This window comes from Cyanistes caeruleus, chromosome 3 (assembly GCF_971803275.1).
Source record: "Cyanistes caeruleus chromosome 3, bCyaCae1.hap1.1, whole genome shotgun sequence".
Lineage (NCBI taxonomy): Eukaryota > Metazoa > Chordata > Aves > Passeriformes > Paridae > Cyanistes > Cyanistes caeruleus.
In genome coordinates, this window is record NC_141703.1 from 32,241,348 (window position 1) to 32,256,658 (window position 15,311).

The following is a 15,311-nucleotide window of genomic DNA, read 5'->3' on the forward strand; positions in this document are numbered from 1 at the left end:
GTGCAGGTGTTTTCACACCACCACCCATTCTGCTGTGCACAAACACCTACCCTCTCCTCGCAGCTCCCTGCCCCATTCCTGCTCTCCTTCCTGCATTCTCACCCCTGCATCCTGTGTCTGCTCTTCAGCATCACAGGCACAGTCAGGCACATTCCAGCTGCCTTTATCCACATGCAGGACCTATGCCCTCACCCACACGTACGTATTCCAGTCAGTGCGTACAGACCAGACCCAGAACCTGCACACGGCATCACTTAGAATTCTACCCTGGAGACAGGACAAGACACAGAGAGTCCCTGTTGTCCTGGCATTCAAGGTGTCTGAGTCCTTTTGAAGGGAAACTTCAGCAAAGTACCTTTTGCAGCTTGCTGGGGTTTAGGAGCCAGCAGTGAGGTGAGTATAGGTCTGAGCTGCTCTTTCCCAAAATGAGCGGTTGTGATGGATTATATTTATACCTCCACTGTTCCAGCCTTTCACAAACCATCCCACACATCTCTTATATTAGAAGGCTTCAACCTAATATTTTTTGAGCAGGGCATATGGGACCATGATTATATCATCTTTATTTGTTTTTCTCCATTCACTCTCACTCCTCCATTCTTCTCTCCCCCTGTCATTATCATTTAAGGATCCACTAAAATATTACACAGTGTTTTTTACTCCTTACTGTCTTTTTTTCCCCCTTGTTGGCAGATGCTTACCCCAATTCTGAAGTGATCTATGTGTGGACTAACAGCACCACAACGTCTGTGGTGGTGGCCGAAGATGGCTCACGACTTAACCAGTACCACCTGATGGGACAAACTGTGGGCACGGAAAACATCAGTACCAGTACAGGTAGGGGGAATATTTCCATCCCACAGTTGCTGATGGCTGGAGCAGGAGGGGAGATTCACAGGCTCTGGTTATTTTGCAATAAGGCTAGGGAAGCACCGGTGGGATGTGGAGTGCTAGGGAGATCCTGTGCAGCTTCATGGCCACTTAGCAGAGGCATTTAAACACTGAGAGGGTTAAATGCTGGCTTTAGGTACATTGCATGGCTGTGGCTGAAGATGCATCCAAGCTCCTGGCATTTACCGGAGTGCCAGAGAAGCCTCGTGCAGTTTCTTGGCGATGGCCCTGGCTGAGGCTGCCAGCACTGTTGCTGGCTTATTTTGGCGTGGGAGGAACCACCCTGGGAGGCACACACCACCCCCGCATTTGATCCGTTTCAATCATCACTTTAAAATGATTGCTTGATGGAACCGCGTGGGGGGAAGGGAACGGGGGCCGGGGGGAGACTGTGCCATGGCACGGCTCTGCAGCGTGTCCGGGGAACCACATGGCCGGGGAGGAGGTGCAAGCCCCGAGGATTCCCATTCCCTCGTGGGCTGCAAGCAGAGGCGCCAGATGTGGCAGCATTAGGGAGGCAAAGAAGCTTTAATCCCAGGCCGGGCATCCACGTGAGCCGTGCCCCCCTGCTTCTTAAGGCTCCCACGCAAGGGCAGCCCTGGGTGTGCATTGGTGGGGGGGCTCCGGGGGGGTCGAGGCTGGGACAAGGGATCACGTGCACTCAGTGGGATGGGAGCTTAACCAGGTTACACAATGCACTCCACTGGAGAGCATTAGTGGCATCCAGCACAGGGAGGGGGAAGAGGTGGAAATGAAATAGCCTGCCGTGAAGAAAAGGAGGATTTCCACTGCTGGTGGTCGCCAGGGGCTTGGGCTGGGGAAAGGGGCAGCCTGTGGCAACTTGCCTGGGAGCAAATCCTGCAGGCAAGGCCCAACAGAGTCTGCTGGTGATATACTGTGTCCCCAGTGAAAAATGGTGGGCAGAGTTGTAGAGGTCAAAGTACAAAGTATACATTAAATTAGGAACCTTTTACTATCAGAAGGAAATTTAGGAGACATGAGAACAGGTACACGTACGCTTGCGCACAAAGTTAGTTGAACCAAAACATAAAGATGCATAAAACTTTGTGTCCAAATAAAGAGGGGACATCTGAGCTTTCCACTTGTGCTCCAGAAAGGACACAAAGTGAGGGAAGGCTTGCCTTGGGCAGCCACAAATTTGACTGCCATCTCCATCCTATAGACATTCACCCCCTCCCTTGCCCATTTCAGGAGATGCAAAGCCGCTGCTAAAGCAAAGATTCATAAAGTCAAGAGAAACACATAAAGAGAGCAGTCACTTTTGCAGAAAAAGAATGAATACACTATCTCCCATTAAAGAGTAAAGACACTTTTTTCCTTACCAGTTCACCATCATAGCTGCGTTGTTTTCTGCAATGAATGGCAGCTCCCCTCTCGCCTTCATTGTTACCAAGAAAAAGATCCAAAGGATGTACTGGAGCATCTCCTACAACCTCGTCCTGCTCCTCAGAGCAAGAAAACCATCCAGCCCAGGCAGTGAGTGCTCCAGCGTGTCAGCTCCAGGCCACTTCCAGTTTGCCGCTTTGCCTGTGAAAGCTCCTTGTATTCCTCAGCCCAAGGAAACACTCCAAACAAATCCCAAAGTTTCCGCACAGTAAACACCTCCCTCACGTAGTTAAGATTTATGCTAAAAAATGCTGTGTTTCCAACGTCAAGATTTGATATTAATGTCCTGGGTTACATCTGGGCTGGCTGGCTTCTGATTGCAGGGTGGATCACAAAGAGCAGGACACAGATTGTAACCGGGGATTAGCAAAATACAAAAATCCGATTTTGCACAGGGAAAGCATCAGTCAACGATGGATTTTCTGGACTTCATCAAGCTCGTAGGAGGCCAGTAATCAGCATTACTTACGAATGGCCACCGAAGGCATTTCCTCCTTCTATTGAATTGTCGAACATAAAAAAGAAAAACCAGATAGCTGTTGCATAATCCAAGTGCTTGGATCTTTTTTGGCTTTTATGACACACAGGTGAAACTACATAGCCCTTATAGTTGCATAGACAAAATGTTTGTGTATGTCATAGGTCATTTATTTCCTTTTTTCTAGCAGACTTTTTTTAAAATGGAAGTGCCAGACCTGTACCAGTTCCTTGGGATTCTGCTGATTTGTAGGCAAGCTGCCTTTTGGCCGGCTTCTCAGGAAAAAAATACCCTGGCATTCCTAATTCTCCAACCAATCTTGAAATTTGGAACATTTTAGCCATGGCACAGAAAACAGCTTTGTCATAGGCCACCTGTTCGTTTGCTTTTTTGGCTGTCTGAGGGTTTTTTTGTGCTAACATCCCCAGATGTTATTCACCTGAAGGAAAGGCATTTGACTACCCACACTGCTTCCAACAGAACCAACATCTGTTATGTCCTGGTGGTAAAAGTGCTGAAAACAATCAGATACGAGATTTGAGTCCAAGTGGATCTTGCTGCTCTCCACAAATGGTTGCCCAGTTATGTTCCCCATACCCAGAATCTCTCATAGCTAACTTAGGATCTGCAGTGGCACAAAACAAAACATAAACCCACTCTTTTGTATACTGCCAGCTGGAGCCTGAACTCTGTAATATCCAAAGCCTAAATCATAAAAGAATCATTCAGCTCTTAATTTTGAACCAATTAATTCTGCTTTTTCCTTGAGATGAATAGTTCCCTAGTAACACTATAAAAGGGAACATGGCATTTTTTATGGGCCAAAATATTCTGTATGTCAACATAGTCAGGGAAGTGTCTACTGTACCTAATGTCAGGATCTTGCCAGAACAGCCATTGATAGAACTGAGTCCAGGTATATCCAGTAAACAAACATGCTTTGGGGGGCTGGTCTAGCCTCCCTAAAGTATGTAAGATCCTAGAGAATCTGTATCAAGTTTAGCATGATCTCCAGAACTCCATCAACTAGATACCAAAAAAAAACCCAAAAACAACAACAACAAAAAAAACCACCAAAACTGTAGAAGCTTTTAAAGCATAAAAAAAAACCACCCTTAAGAGCAGCAGCACAGTAGCACAGCTCCATGAAGAAGTGCAGCCATTTCTGCTCTAGGGCTTTTCATTAGTACTAGATTTGTTTTTGTTTACTAACAATAATTTGTTTTCTGCAGTGATGAGTGGACCCCATCAGGAACAGGATTCTCTTTTAAGTGCTCTGTAAACCTATAACAAAAATTAGCTCTTGCTCAAGAAAGCTTATGGGCTAAGGATAAACAGTGGCCTTACAGAAGTAAAAGGGAGCTTTGCCGCTCCAACAGAGCCAGTATCTTGTTCTATAAACAAAAGGCCAACTCAGGCAGCTTTTAGCTTTGCTTTAAGCAGCGGTCCCAGGGCATTAAAAACAAAGCTGTGGGGTTTCCTTAAGCCCTAAGTCTACTGGAGGAAGTATTCCTAGTATAGACATCTTTGAAAGGGACTGCATGGGAAATCAAAGAATATATCAGCTGGGAGAAGAGCAAGTACAAAATCAAGGTGCTGTGATTATTTCAGTGGAGACAAGAGTTCTGATAGGTTAAAGAAAATGGTAAGGTAAAAATCATCTGTGGAGGGCCATCAGAATGTAGGCACTCATTTTCTGTGTTTTAAAAATGAAAAAAAGAGGGTCCTGTTGCTCTTCTGAAGCTGTTTAGATTCTTTTTTTATTCCTGCTCTGAGAGCATACTGTCAAAATCGATAATGCACATTGTCGTTCTGTAGAGAGCAGGGAAACTGTGACTCAAACACATCCCAGTGCAGTAGCAGCTGAGAAAGAGTCTGTCTGCCTGAGATTACAGGCAGGTAGACCCTGCTGCAAATACTCTGTAATAAAGAGCAAGTGGGGTTCCTCCTGAGACCATTGCGTGTTCAGCCTCCCTGGTTCAAAATTACACTAAATGGAAGGGAATTAGGCTTTTCTTCGCAGGGGTGTTCTCCCCAGTTTCACAGCATTCCATGCCCATTTCCACATCACTCTTCAGGGAACCGTTTCACCAGAAAATCAGGCTCCAGAGAAAGACATAAAGATTGAGGCAGGACATCACTTAAGGTATTTCCGTGTTATTTCACTTTCTGTCTAAAATCCTCAGCATGAACAAGGTCTGTAAATTTGATGCAGAATAGCAGAGCTGCTGAAGCATAGTGTATGAGTGCAGCTGTACCTGCAAAAACCCTTTCACTGTAAACCTGTTCTCTGCTAATTAGCCATATTGTCAGTTAGAAGTAATCTGACAAATCTAATACTCAGTAATGCTGGCCACAGCTCAACTCAGGCTATTCACTCAAGGCAGAATCAGCCTGTTGGATATTTTCCTTTCGTGGGTGTTCTGTAGACACTAACAGTCAAATCTTGCAACAGAGATTATAGCTATAGTTGTTCTTGAAGGACAACATATATTCCAAAACAGGCATTACTCTGATTCATCAGTACCCAGCTGAATGATGCATGCTTTAAATTACTTTGATATCAGTGAAGAAGTGTTAGGGCTTTAAGGGATGGATTGCTTTTTATTATTACATTCTATTTTACTGTTATTATTCCTAGGCAAATAGTAACATGCTTTTAGCAACAAGATTTTGGATTTGGGGAGCAGTTACCATCATGGAAAACCTTCAGTAACAACTACATGTTTTTCCAGAAATACTCTGAAAGAACCAGGGAGCAGTTACCACCAAAAATAGCCCTCAGTAACAACAATATGGTTTTCCAGGAACAATCTGAAGGAGCTGGTTATGGTTTGATTTTTTTCTGAAACATTAGGGAAGGTGACAGCTGGTCTTCGATTCTTGAGTGCATTTATTTCGGCTTCTATTGAAATTCAAAGGAGCCGATAAATGGCATATTAAGGCAATGCTGTGAATTTGGCATATGAAAAAGAAATGGAATTTAACACTGCTGTGGCAGCTTTTAGGGAACTCTGCATGCAGGCAGTACAATATTCATTGCACAGGTGAACAAAAAAGAATACAATATCTATCCAGAAACCAATAATCTTTTGAAGGGCTGAAGTGTACCAAATTCTAGGAACACTGCATACATTAGAGGGACTATTTTTTTTTTTTTTTTTTTTTTTTTAGTTTGAGTACTCAGATTAATAAGACATCCCATGATCCATATGCAAAGTCATAATTCCCGCAGAAGATGCTGGGACTTGCAGTCCCTAAAATGTGGAGCAGATGGAGATGGACCCATTTTCATTCTTGAAAACTGATGGCTTGGTCATAACAGTTCCCTAATGAGGTTAAATCCTGCTGCTAAATCAGGTTTCTAAGAGTCGAGGGCCTTAATTGTTACTATGCTACAAGAGTTTGCAGGACTGAGTCAAAGCCAGACAGCGTTGAGGCAGTGCCAACAAACCAGATTTTTAAGCCTTTGAACGTCACAACATTCCAGGTGCATAGGAGGACTGCAGCTTTTCAGGGTAGTAGGAATAGCAGCCATTGTCTTCTGCTTTGGAGACTGAATGGGAAGATTGTGAGGATTTAGCAGCACCTCTGTCTCAAGTCTTGCTTTTCCACAGTGCAGAAATCCAGATATTTTTCATTAAATTAAGAATGCTGGAGTGCTATCCTTATGTGGGGGGTTGGAATTGGCCTTGTTCAGTCCCTAAATCAGTAAGCCTTCCTTATTTTACTCAACTGCACATTTTTCTTCTTCTAGGTGAATATACTATCATGACAGCCCATTTTCATCTGAAAAGAAAAATTGGATATTTTGTCATTCAAACATACCTTCCTTGTATTATGACTGTGATCTTATCACAAGTGTCATTTTGGCTAAACAGAGAATCTGTCCCAGCTAGAACTGTCTTTGGTGAGTATCCCACTTTCTCCTAGAACACAGGATCTTTGTGGCTTGTGGAAGTGATTTGCTGTAACAAAGCCACAGTTCACTACTGTTTATTTCTGCTTGAGATGTTGTAAATGTTTTCTCGTTCTCTTCCAGTTTAAACTCAGAATCAGTTTAAAAGCTCTGTCTGGGCTGTTTTTGTTATGACAGAAATTGGTCAATCAATTATTAAGGAAAATTAAGGACAGAAGATAGAAGAGTCAAATTAGTATGATTTGTGTTGGGGTTTTTCCACTTGGGTAGATACTGGTAGATGGTTTAGAAAAAAAGACATACAGATTATCATATTTAATGTATACCCTAGCTAAACATTTGAAGCAGATGCCACTTCAAGACATTTGCTTATCTTTATTGTGGGATGTTGACCTGGGAAAACCATGTAGAGGTTAATTAGTGACAATTATCTCTATTGCAATCAAATTAATATGACTTTGCATTTAGAAAATGTATATTTACTGGAGAAATTGTTATTGAAAAAACCTTTGGAATGTCATTAAATTACTTGGTTTATCCCTAGAAGATTGCAGAAAATAAGCACTTTCTCAAATGAAGGTTGATGAAACACAAGATCTTTACTAGATAAAAAGAGGGGGAGTAGGAACAGTTTATTAAGTAAAACTTTGTTCAGCTACTTAAAGGAGTCACTCTTCTGTACCAGCCTCCTGAAGTTGGCAGCTTTATTCAAAAATCAGTTCAGCAAGTTATATGGAGAGAATACAGGTAGTGGCATCACTTTGCTGACTGATTCAAGGTTTACAAAGCTGTAACTGAGAGCTGAACATTTTGGTCTTGGGGAAATCTTCCCACAGATGAAAGCAGTGTCTGCTTTGTCATTTACTGGCATATGGGAAAGGAGGGGCTGCAGTCAAGGAAACCAGTAACAGTCAACAATTTTAAACATGCAATCTCTGTATAAGAAAACACCATAAGTAATCCCACTTCATTCTGACAGTTAGAAACTCTGGGCTTGTGTTACCCTAAAAATCCTTATTTAAATACACTACAGCTAGAACTAGCCAGAACTCCATAGAATAAAACATCTGAGGGTGGAGGCTTTCATTTTTTCTTATTCTTTCAAACCGTGATATGCAAACACTGATTGACTTCATGTGGCCTTCTTAGGTGTCCTGCTGAGGTGGGACCTGCTCATCACTCATTTGGGATCCCATCAGCAAACTGATCTCTGACTGTCTTTTTTCTTTGCAGGAGTAACAACAGTCCTCACCATGACCACCTTAAGTATCAGTGCCCGTAACTCTTTGCCAAAAGTGGCCTACGCTACTGCAATGGACTGGTTTATAGCTGTTTGCTACGCCTTTGTATTTTCAGCATTGATTGAATTTGCAACAGTCAACTATTTCACCAAGAGGAGTTGGGCATGGGATGGCAAAAAAGCCCAGGAAGCTGCAAAAATCAAGGTGCTTAACCTATGTTTTTTAAATAGCTAAAGTAAAAAGCAGGTATGCAGTATAGTTTAAATAACTGAACGGTCAATTTTCAGCTTCTTCGTGAAAGAGGTATTTAATTACCTCATGATATCCTTTTACCTTCCTGTTGAGGAAAATTTGCAAGGAAGTATGGTACCTTCCCTTCACAGAGATAGACTGCCAGTCTCTAGCATCTGTATGAAGAGGACTGTTTACAGAAGCACAATGGGCATTGTGTACACAGAGCATGGAATTTCAGTGATCAGACTTCTGATAATAGCAGATTTACACCACGGAACATATCTCTGCAGAGCACTCCCTGTATGCTCTCCTAAATAAATAACAAAGCACACATTGAGCTTCATGAGTCAGGGTCCCACCAGAGTAAAAAAAAAGGAACAAAAGACTGGTTCTATGAAAAAACAAACTTTGGAGTTTCATGCTGAAACAAAACTTTTGGGACAGGACTGACTCAATAAATCATCTCCTAGAGAGCTCATACCCACAAGCATCCCAAAAGAGCCTACAAAGAGACCAAGCTGGCAGGGGCAATGAGCCCTTCCCCACCTCTGCAGCAGCTGGGGAAATGATGTTCACATCTTGTCAGCTGTCGCTGGGGCAGCACCCTCCTCAGACACAGGACCACATCTCACTGACAAAAGAAGCTGCTAATGCACATGCCAGGTGGGATGTGGGTCAAGCCAGTCAGCTTCCTCCCATCAGGGAAAGTTGCACCTGCCTAAGGGCTACAAAATCAAGGCAGAAACATCTGTTTGATAGTCAAAGTCAGAATAGCTGACAGGCATTAACAGGCGAGCTTGATTATGGTGCTCAGCTTTTTGGGTCAGTATCCTGAGAACATGTTTCCACTTCCTGTGGTGTAATGTCACCCTGAAATTAAGCCTTCTGATCTTGTTTTTCATAGTTGTAGCTACTTTCTCAGGAAAGTAACTGTAAACATAGATGTTTATACATTCCTTCTAAGAAACTCCTTTTGATGGACGTTTCGCATGACCAGAGTGATTGGGAAGGTGGTAACTTAATTATCCAATCCCTGGTCATTGTCAAAAATCTATAAATACTGGAGTTAAGTAATAAAGTCACGAGTTTTTGTTCTAACACTGAAGGTAGTAATGTGAATCATTTCATGTCCTCTAGCAACAGTGTAACATTTTGTTCTTCATGCTGCAGAAAAAAGAGCGCAACTTGCTGGGAAATAAACCAACTAATACCTACAGCACCGGGAAGATGACTCCTGCACCAAACATGCCAAAGGACTCAGCCCCATCTGTCATCTCAAACACTACATCTGCTCCAGTGAAGCCTGCAGAAGAAAAGCCTGCTGAAAGCAAAAAGACTTACAACAGCATCAGTAAGATTGACAAAATGTCCAGGATAATTTTTCCAGTGCTGTTTGGAACTTTTAACTTAGTTTACTGGGCCACGTATTTGAATAGGGAGCCTGTTATTAAAGGTGCCAATTCTCCAAAATAAACTGAAGTACTCTGGAGCCACATGTGAGCCATACTTGTGAAGCAGATGCTACCAAGGAAAATTTGAGATCCAGATGACTTTCTACGTTTGGGCAATATTCTTCAGGAAGTTTTTTTGCATGTTTAATAATATGTACAAATAATATTGCCTTGATTGTTTCTACATGTAACCTCAGATGTTTTGGAGACAATTATATTACTTACAGCAACAGATCTTTATAAAAGATCAGAAGACATTGAACATGGCTTCTTTGCTGCTGAGTATCTTGCATTGATAGTTTACAAATAAAATAAGTTATATTTTTTAACTGTTCAAGTGTACTACATATCGTGGTTTTTATACTTCAGATGTACAGTCATACAAATATGGGCTTAACCTATATTTTACAGAAGAGCTCCACTATTGTCATCTGATAAGTTACTGAGTAACGCCAGTTGTAAATGTGCCAAATTATTAAGTGTAGGGCTATGTTTGAGCACCTTTACTAGTTACAGGTAGTGCATTACTCCATGGACAAAACTGCTCAGCCCAATTTTCCTTGGAAGTTTAATACAATGCAGTAAATCCTAATGGGACTATGATGATTTTCACTGCTTTAGACTCTAGTTTGCAGTGAAATAATATAGGGAGCAGGATGCTACTTATGTAAATAAAGATGGCAGAATCTTGCCCTTAAATGAAAATACGAAGTTTGTTTGGATTTTGCATTCCAAGGAATTCTCTCTAATGATTCTCAGTATTTATTCCAAAAATTAAGAATTACATTGCATGAAATTAACATAGATTAGGAACATACTTGTGCAAATAAAACTTCTAACAACAGCAGTAGACATTTTTATCAGGGTAAAGGAAATTATGTTTGGACATTTTTCCAAGACGACTGTGTTATATTAGCAAAAATTAGCAGAAAAGAATTACAGTAATTCTTCAATAATTATTACTTGTTTCCCACTGCAAAAACCAATCAGCCAGCACTAGGAAGTGTGATCAGAAAAAAAAAAAGTGCTTCATGACAGCAAGGTGTTTCAGTGACAATATTGATAGAAAGGTCTTTGTACTGTCCATCTGAAACTTTTCTATAAAACGCCTTGCTGCTGACAATGTGTTTTGCTTTCACAATGAATGAGAAAATGCAGTCTGAGTTTTCAGCTCTTTCCTCCTTGGCATCCTTTAATTGTTCCAGAAGCTTTTGTAATTAAATCTTAATGTTTAAATAAAAAATGCATTCAACATTTGATTGCAAAATGTCATTCTTATACTGGTTATCCTTTTATAAAGACCAAAGAGCACACCAGAGAAGCTGAAGGATTAACTGGAAAGCACACGTGCACACACTCAATCACATGTGCACACATGACATATCCTCCCTGTTGCCCAGAAAGGGACATGTCTTGAGTGAACACAGTGAATCCAGTTGTTGCAGAATTAGGTGCTATCTTGCTATGGAGCAACAATCCCATGATCTTTTGGGGACAGAGTGGAGAGTTCATGCTTTAGTTCGAGGTGAGAGTCTGGTCTGGGACTGGGGAGTTGTCTGGCTTCTTTTGTGTCTTTTCCTCAACCCTTTCATTCCTAAAAATTACCAAGAAAAAAATCTCATACGTCAATTGTTTTTTGAAGCTTTTTGTTTAATGCTGTGGAACGAGAAATTCATAAATTCTTGAGGGCAGTAGTGAAGCCTGGGACTGAGCAAGTGACTGGATGCTGATAAACAGGAGCAAGGGAGGGCACACCCATCTGTTGAGTGCTAGCTTGAGCTGAGGTGAGGATGTGGAGCTGTATCCTTGTAGCCTGCCTGTGTGTCTTTGAGCAGCCACACACCTCCTTGTTCATCATCCCTTTGGGGGATCCCTTTGGCCCTGCAGGGATCAAAAACCATGAAAAATTGCAGTGCATATTGGAAGGCAAAACTTTATAAAAGTCCCTTAGCTATTTCTTCAGGTGACAAACTTGAAGAATTACATGACTGAGTTTTGTGAATGAGAAACTCAGAGCCATCTTTGAGTAGCATCTTCTCCAGGCCTGTTCTGGAGACTGCCCCTGAGAGTTTCTGTACTTTATTTGCTTACACCCAAGTCTGACTCTTACTCTGTATTACAACATTATTTCCTGGTCTCTACTGCAAGACTCAGTCAAAGGGTCTCTAAATCTGATCTATTTTACTTAGGTGGAGAGTCATCTTCAACAAATATGTGTCTACCTGCAGCATGTGCTTGTGCATGAACACTAAGTGTTCCATAGGTTGGAAAGTACTTCAATAAGCCAGTATACTCCAGGTTGGAATACTTCAATACTTTTTCTTCACTTTCTATACTACCTCACTATTTAAATCTCTTCACTGTCAGTGGACATCACTGCCCACTGAGCTGGTATCTGAACTAAGGGAGATGGAAGCATTCTTCAGGTCCTGGCTCAGTCAAAACACCTTGGCCTTGTTCTGCCCCAGGCTGGAGTGCTATCTCGATGTGCATCAACCTCCTCTGGTACCCCCTGGAAGCAGCTTGGGCTTTCAGGAATGGAGTGAGCTGTGTCACTGTCCCCAGCAGGGGTGAACTAGGACCCTGCAGGACACAGCTACATCGTGGCCAAAGGGCCAAGTAATAAATAGGAATTGTTTCTCATTGAGTTTTTTCATGTATGCTTTCATAAAAAAAGAGTTGGAAGGTGAATTAGAACAATTCAGCACTGTAGAGGAGGTGTGTGCAGGCTGCTGCCAAATTTCCTTCCTTGCACCCATTAAGAATGAAAGAACAAGTCAAATACAATGGCAGAGATTTTTAATTTCTGATATTTGAGCTGTGCCAGCTTACTTCAATGATGAATTTCAGCAACAATGTATTTTCTAAAGCTGAACCCTCTTCTGTTATCTTGAGTTGTGTTCTGCCTTTTTCTAAATGGATTGTGCCCTCTGTGGAATAACTGAACATATTTATACAAAACTGAGGAAATAATGATTTTATGAAATAGTCTTGTCTTTCAAAAATTCTTACTCAACATCTAAGTTAAAGTTTGAAGAAAAATGAATGAAACTGCCTTGCTCTTCATTTTATGCAGAGAAGATGAATGTAGCACTTGCAGATTTTTTTAAATCTGGAGATAAAGTTCTTTGTAATAAGAATGTATTTCCCCGAATACTCTTGCTTCTCAGATTGGAATTGACATTGAAATGACAAAATTTCTTGAATCCTTTCTGACCTTTTATATGTTTTTATGTTACTACAAATACTTAAGTTTGGTCATTGCATGGTGACTCTCGGATGACATCCTCACTTTATCAATTTTGCATCTTCCACTATTTTTTTATAGACATTTGTTCAATTTTGAGAAGATAGAAAGATTGGAAGTTAGACTTTACGAAGCCCAAAGGACTCCTGAAGTATCTTCCAAGGATTACCCCTAATTTAGACTCAAGAGCAAGTGGCCCATTCTGTAATGCAATGCAATTTCCTTTTCAATGCCATCCTCAAAAGCAATTATCGCTTCTCACTCTCATAATGTCTTAAAAGTTGCTGCTGAAATTAGTCCCTGGCTAAAAACAAAGTAGAAAGGAAGAATATTGATTGAAGATACCAACTGATTTCAGTTAGATGGATTTGGAGAATTTTTGAGAATTCCTGATAGATTGCAATGGACTGGACCAACAGTAGGATAGGCTGGATTTGTAGGTAGGAAAACAACTACACAGAGGGTGACCCCCCATTTTAACTTAACACATATATGATAATAAATGTTGGAACCAGCCACCCAAGGCTGTTTTGGCCTCAGTGGATCTGGGCTCAGCTCTTCATTCACAGGGGGCTGGTGTTTTTGATGTTCTCAGGACAACTGCTCAGGAGTGGTCTGGCCCCTGAGGAGCAGCCAGCCCTGCCCACCTGAGATGCCCATGCCTCTGCTAAACATCTACACAAAGCTGCTGAAAAGCTTCAGCATGGCAGCATCAGGGGGCATTCTCCCTGTCCTTCCCATGAGCCAGAGAGCAGAGAGCCCTGTGCCGAAGGACAGAACTGAGAGCACACAGAAAGTTCTGGGGTTCAACTTCCTCCCTACAGGCTCCAGCAGGAGCAACAGAGACCTTCATTCAGAATAAACTGGCTCAAGCCTCTTGGAAATCTCTAATAAGTCTTCACCTGGAGGACTCCAGGAGCTGTAGGAGATGGGTTTCAGGTCCTTCCTTCTTTGCCTCAGAGCAGCCCCAGTTCCCTTCTGTGCCTCTCATGGTATATAGGTAGCACTGGAGTGCCAAGGAAACCACCTGTAGGACTCTCCTTCAACACTGAATCTCAGAAAAGTTCAGCTGCCCAAAAAGGGAGGAATTTGATATGTGAATCCCATTCCCTTCCTCAGCATTTCCTCCCTTATTTATGCTAACTAGCTCCCTGCCAAGCCACTTTCAGAGACTCGTACTTCCCTACTGCACAAGACATACCACAGAGGTATCTCTCAGGCTGAGGGATAGTCATCTTCTGTGAAAATGGTAAGTTAAAAAGTGGATGCATTTTGTTGTGCTGGAGAGTTGTTTGTTATTACTGAGAATATAAACATTTTACTATCATTATATGGCATGACAAAATCTTTTGATAAAATCTGTGCTGGATAGTCATGACCCTTACCTGAATATACAATTTGAAAGGCTCAGCAAAGGCAGAGTGTGCTTAAAAGTAAAATAAAAGCATGTGAAGAGGAGGAGCAGAAATGACCGAGCCATGAAGTGTAATGAAAAGTGGTGCTAAAGTATCCCTTCGGCGTTAGCTTGTAGCTCACCGAGGACGACAGAAAGAAAGCCTTAAATATCACCTATTTCTTACAGCCTGAGGACAAGGAGTCAATAATCAATGAACCATATTGCTCCCATCGAGCCTTGGGGATTTCTGACGCTCTGCAAGGAAAGAGGGGACACTCTGAAGGTCTTTCTCGAGGTCTGAGTGACTCGATGGCCACCAAAGGCTCCGGTCAGGGCGCAGGGGTGACCGAGCGCTCTGCCGCCGGCTGGAGGCGGCGCGGGGTGGGGACCCGGCCGGATCCCGGGCGCTTCCCTCCGCCGCCGCCAGAGGATCCCGCCGCCGCGGCAGGACGCGGTGAGGGCGGGATGGGGCTGCCGGGCGGGCAAGAGGCGGAGCGGCGCCCGGCGGAGCCGCCGAGGCGGGGAAGCCACCCCGCTTCCCTCCGCTCCCGCCCGGGGTCCCCGCGGAGCAGGGCCGGACCTGCCCTCGCCGTTTCTCCTCGGAAATCGCCGCCGGGGTGTCTCTCCTCCGGGTCTTTCTGCCACCTGCCGTCTGTCTCACTCGTGCTGCCCTCCCGGGAGGTGGCAGAGGTGCAGCGGCCCCCGGCTGGTGGCAAAGCGAGCCCCCGGCCCGGGCCGCCGCAGCTCCTCCGATGCTGCAGCTCCGCCCAAGCTGTTCGCTGCTGGGCTCCCCGGCGGGGGTGCTGGGGCCGGGCTAAGCTTTTATTTATTCGGATTGAGCGCGTATGTGAAGACACACATGTTTCTATATGGCCAGCGCAAGGGAAACCCCTCCTTGCATGACGGGCGCTTCCCGTCCTTGCTTTCCAAACGCGCGGGCGCTGCCAGCCGGGACGTGGGAACCGCGACCTGCGAGCCCGGGATGGTGTTCGCACAAGCAGCAGCCTTCGGGAAAGCATGGAGCGCCTGCGGAGCGGGGCCGTGCGG

The 15,311-nt window shown here is 43.4% G+C and overlaps 1 protein-coding gene across 9 annotated transcripts in view; it reads left to right on the forward strand.

Annotated features, from left to right (window-relative positions):
• Nucleotides 1-10,875, forward strand: part of GABRA5 (gamma-aminobutyric acid type A receptor subunit alpha5) — a 56,277-nt gene extending 45,402 nt beyond the window's left edge. For all 9 annotated transcript variants that reach the window (XM_086880622.1, XM_086880621.1, XM_086880627.1 and 6 more), the window contains 4 exons: nucleotides 694-837; nucleotides 6,534-6,686; nucleotides 7,929-8,140; nucleotides 9,341-10,875. In XM_086880622.1, coding sequence (XP_086736748.1) covers nucleotides 694-837; nucleotides 6,534-6,686; nucleotides 7,929-8,140; nucleotides 9,341-9,643 — 812 coding nt within the window. In that variant the 3' untranslated portion in view covers nucleotides 9,644-10,875. The remainder of the gene's footprint in view (nucleotides 1-693; nucleotides 838-6,533; nucleotides 6,687-7,928; nucleotides 8,141-9,340) is intronic.
• Nucleotides 10,876-15,311: the final 4,436 nt, after the last annotated feature.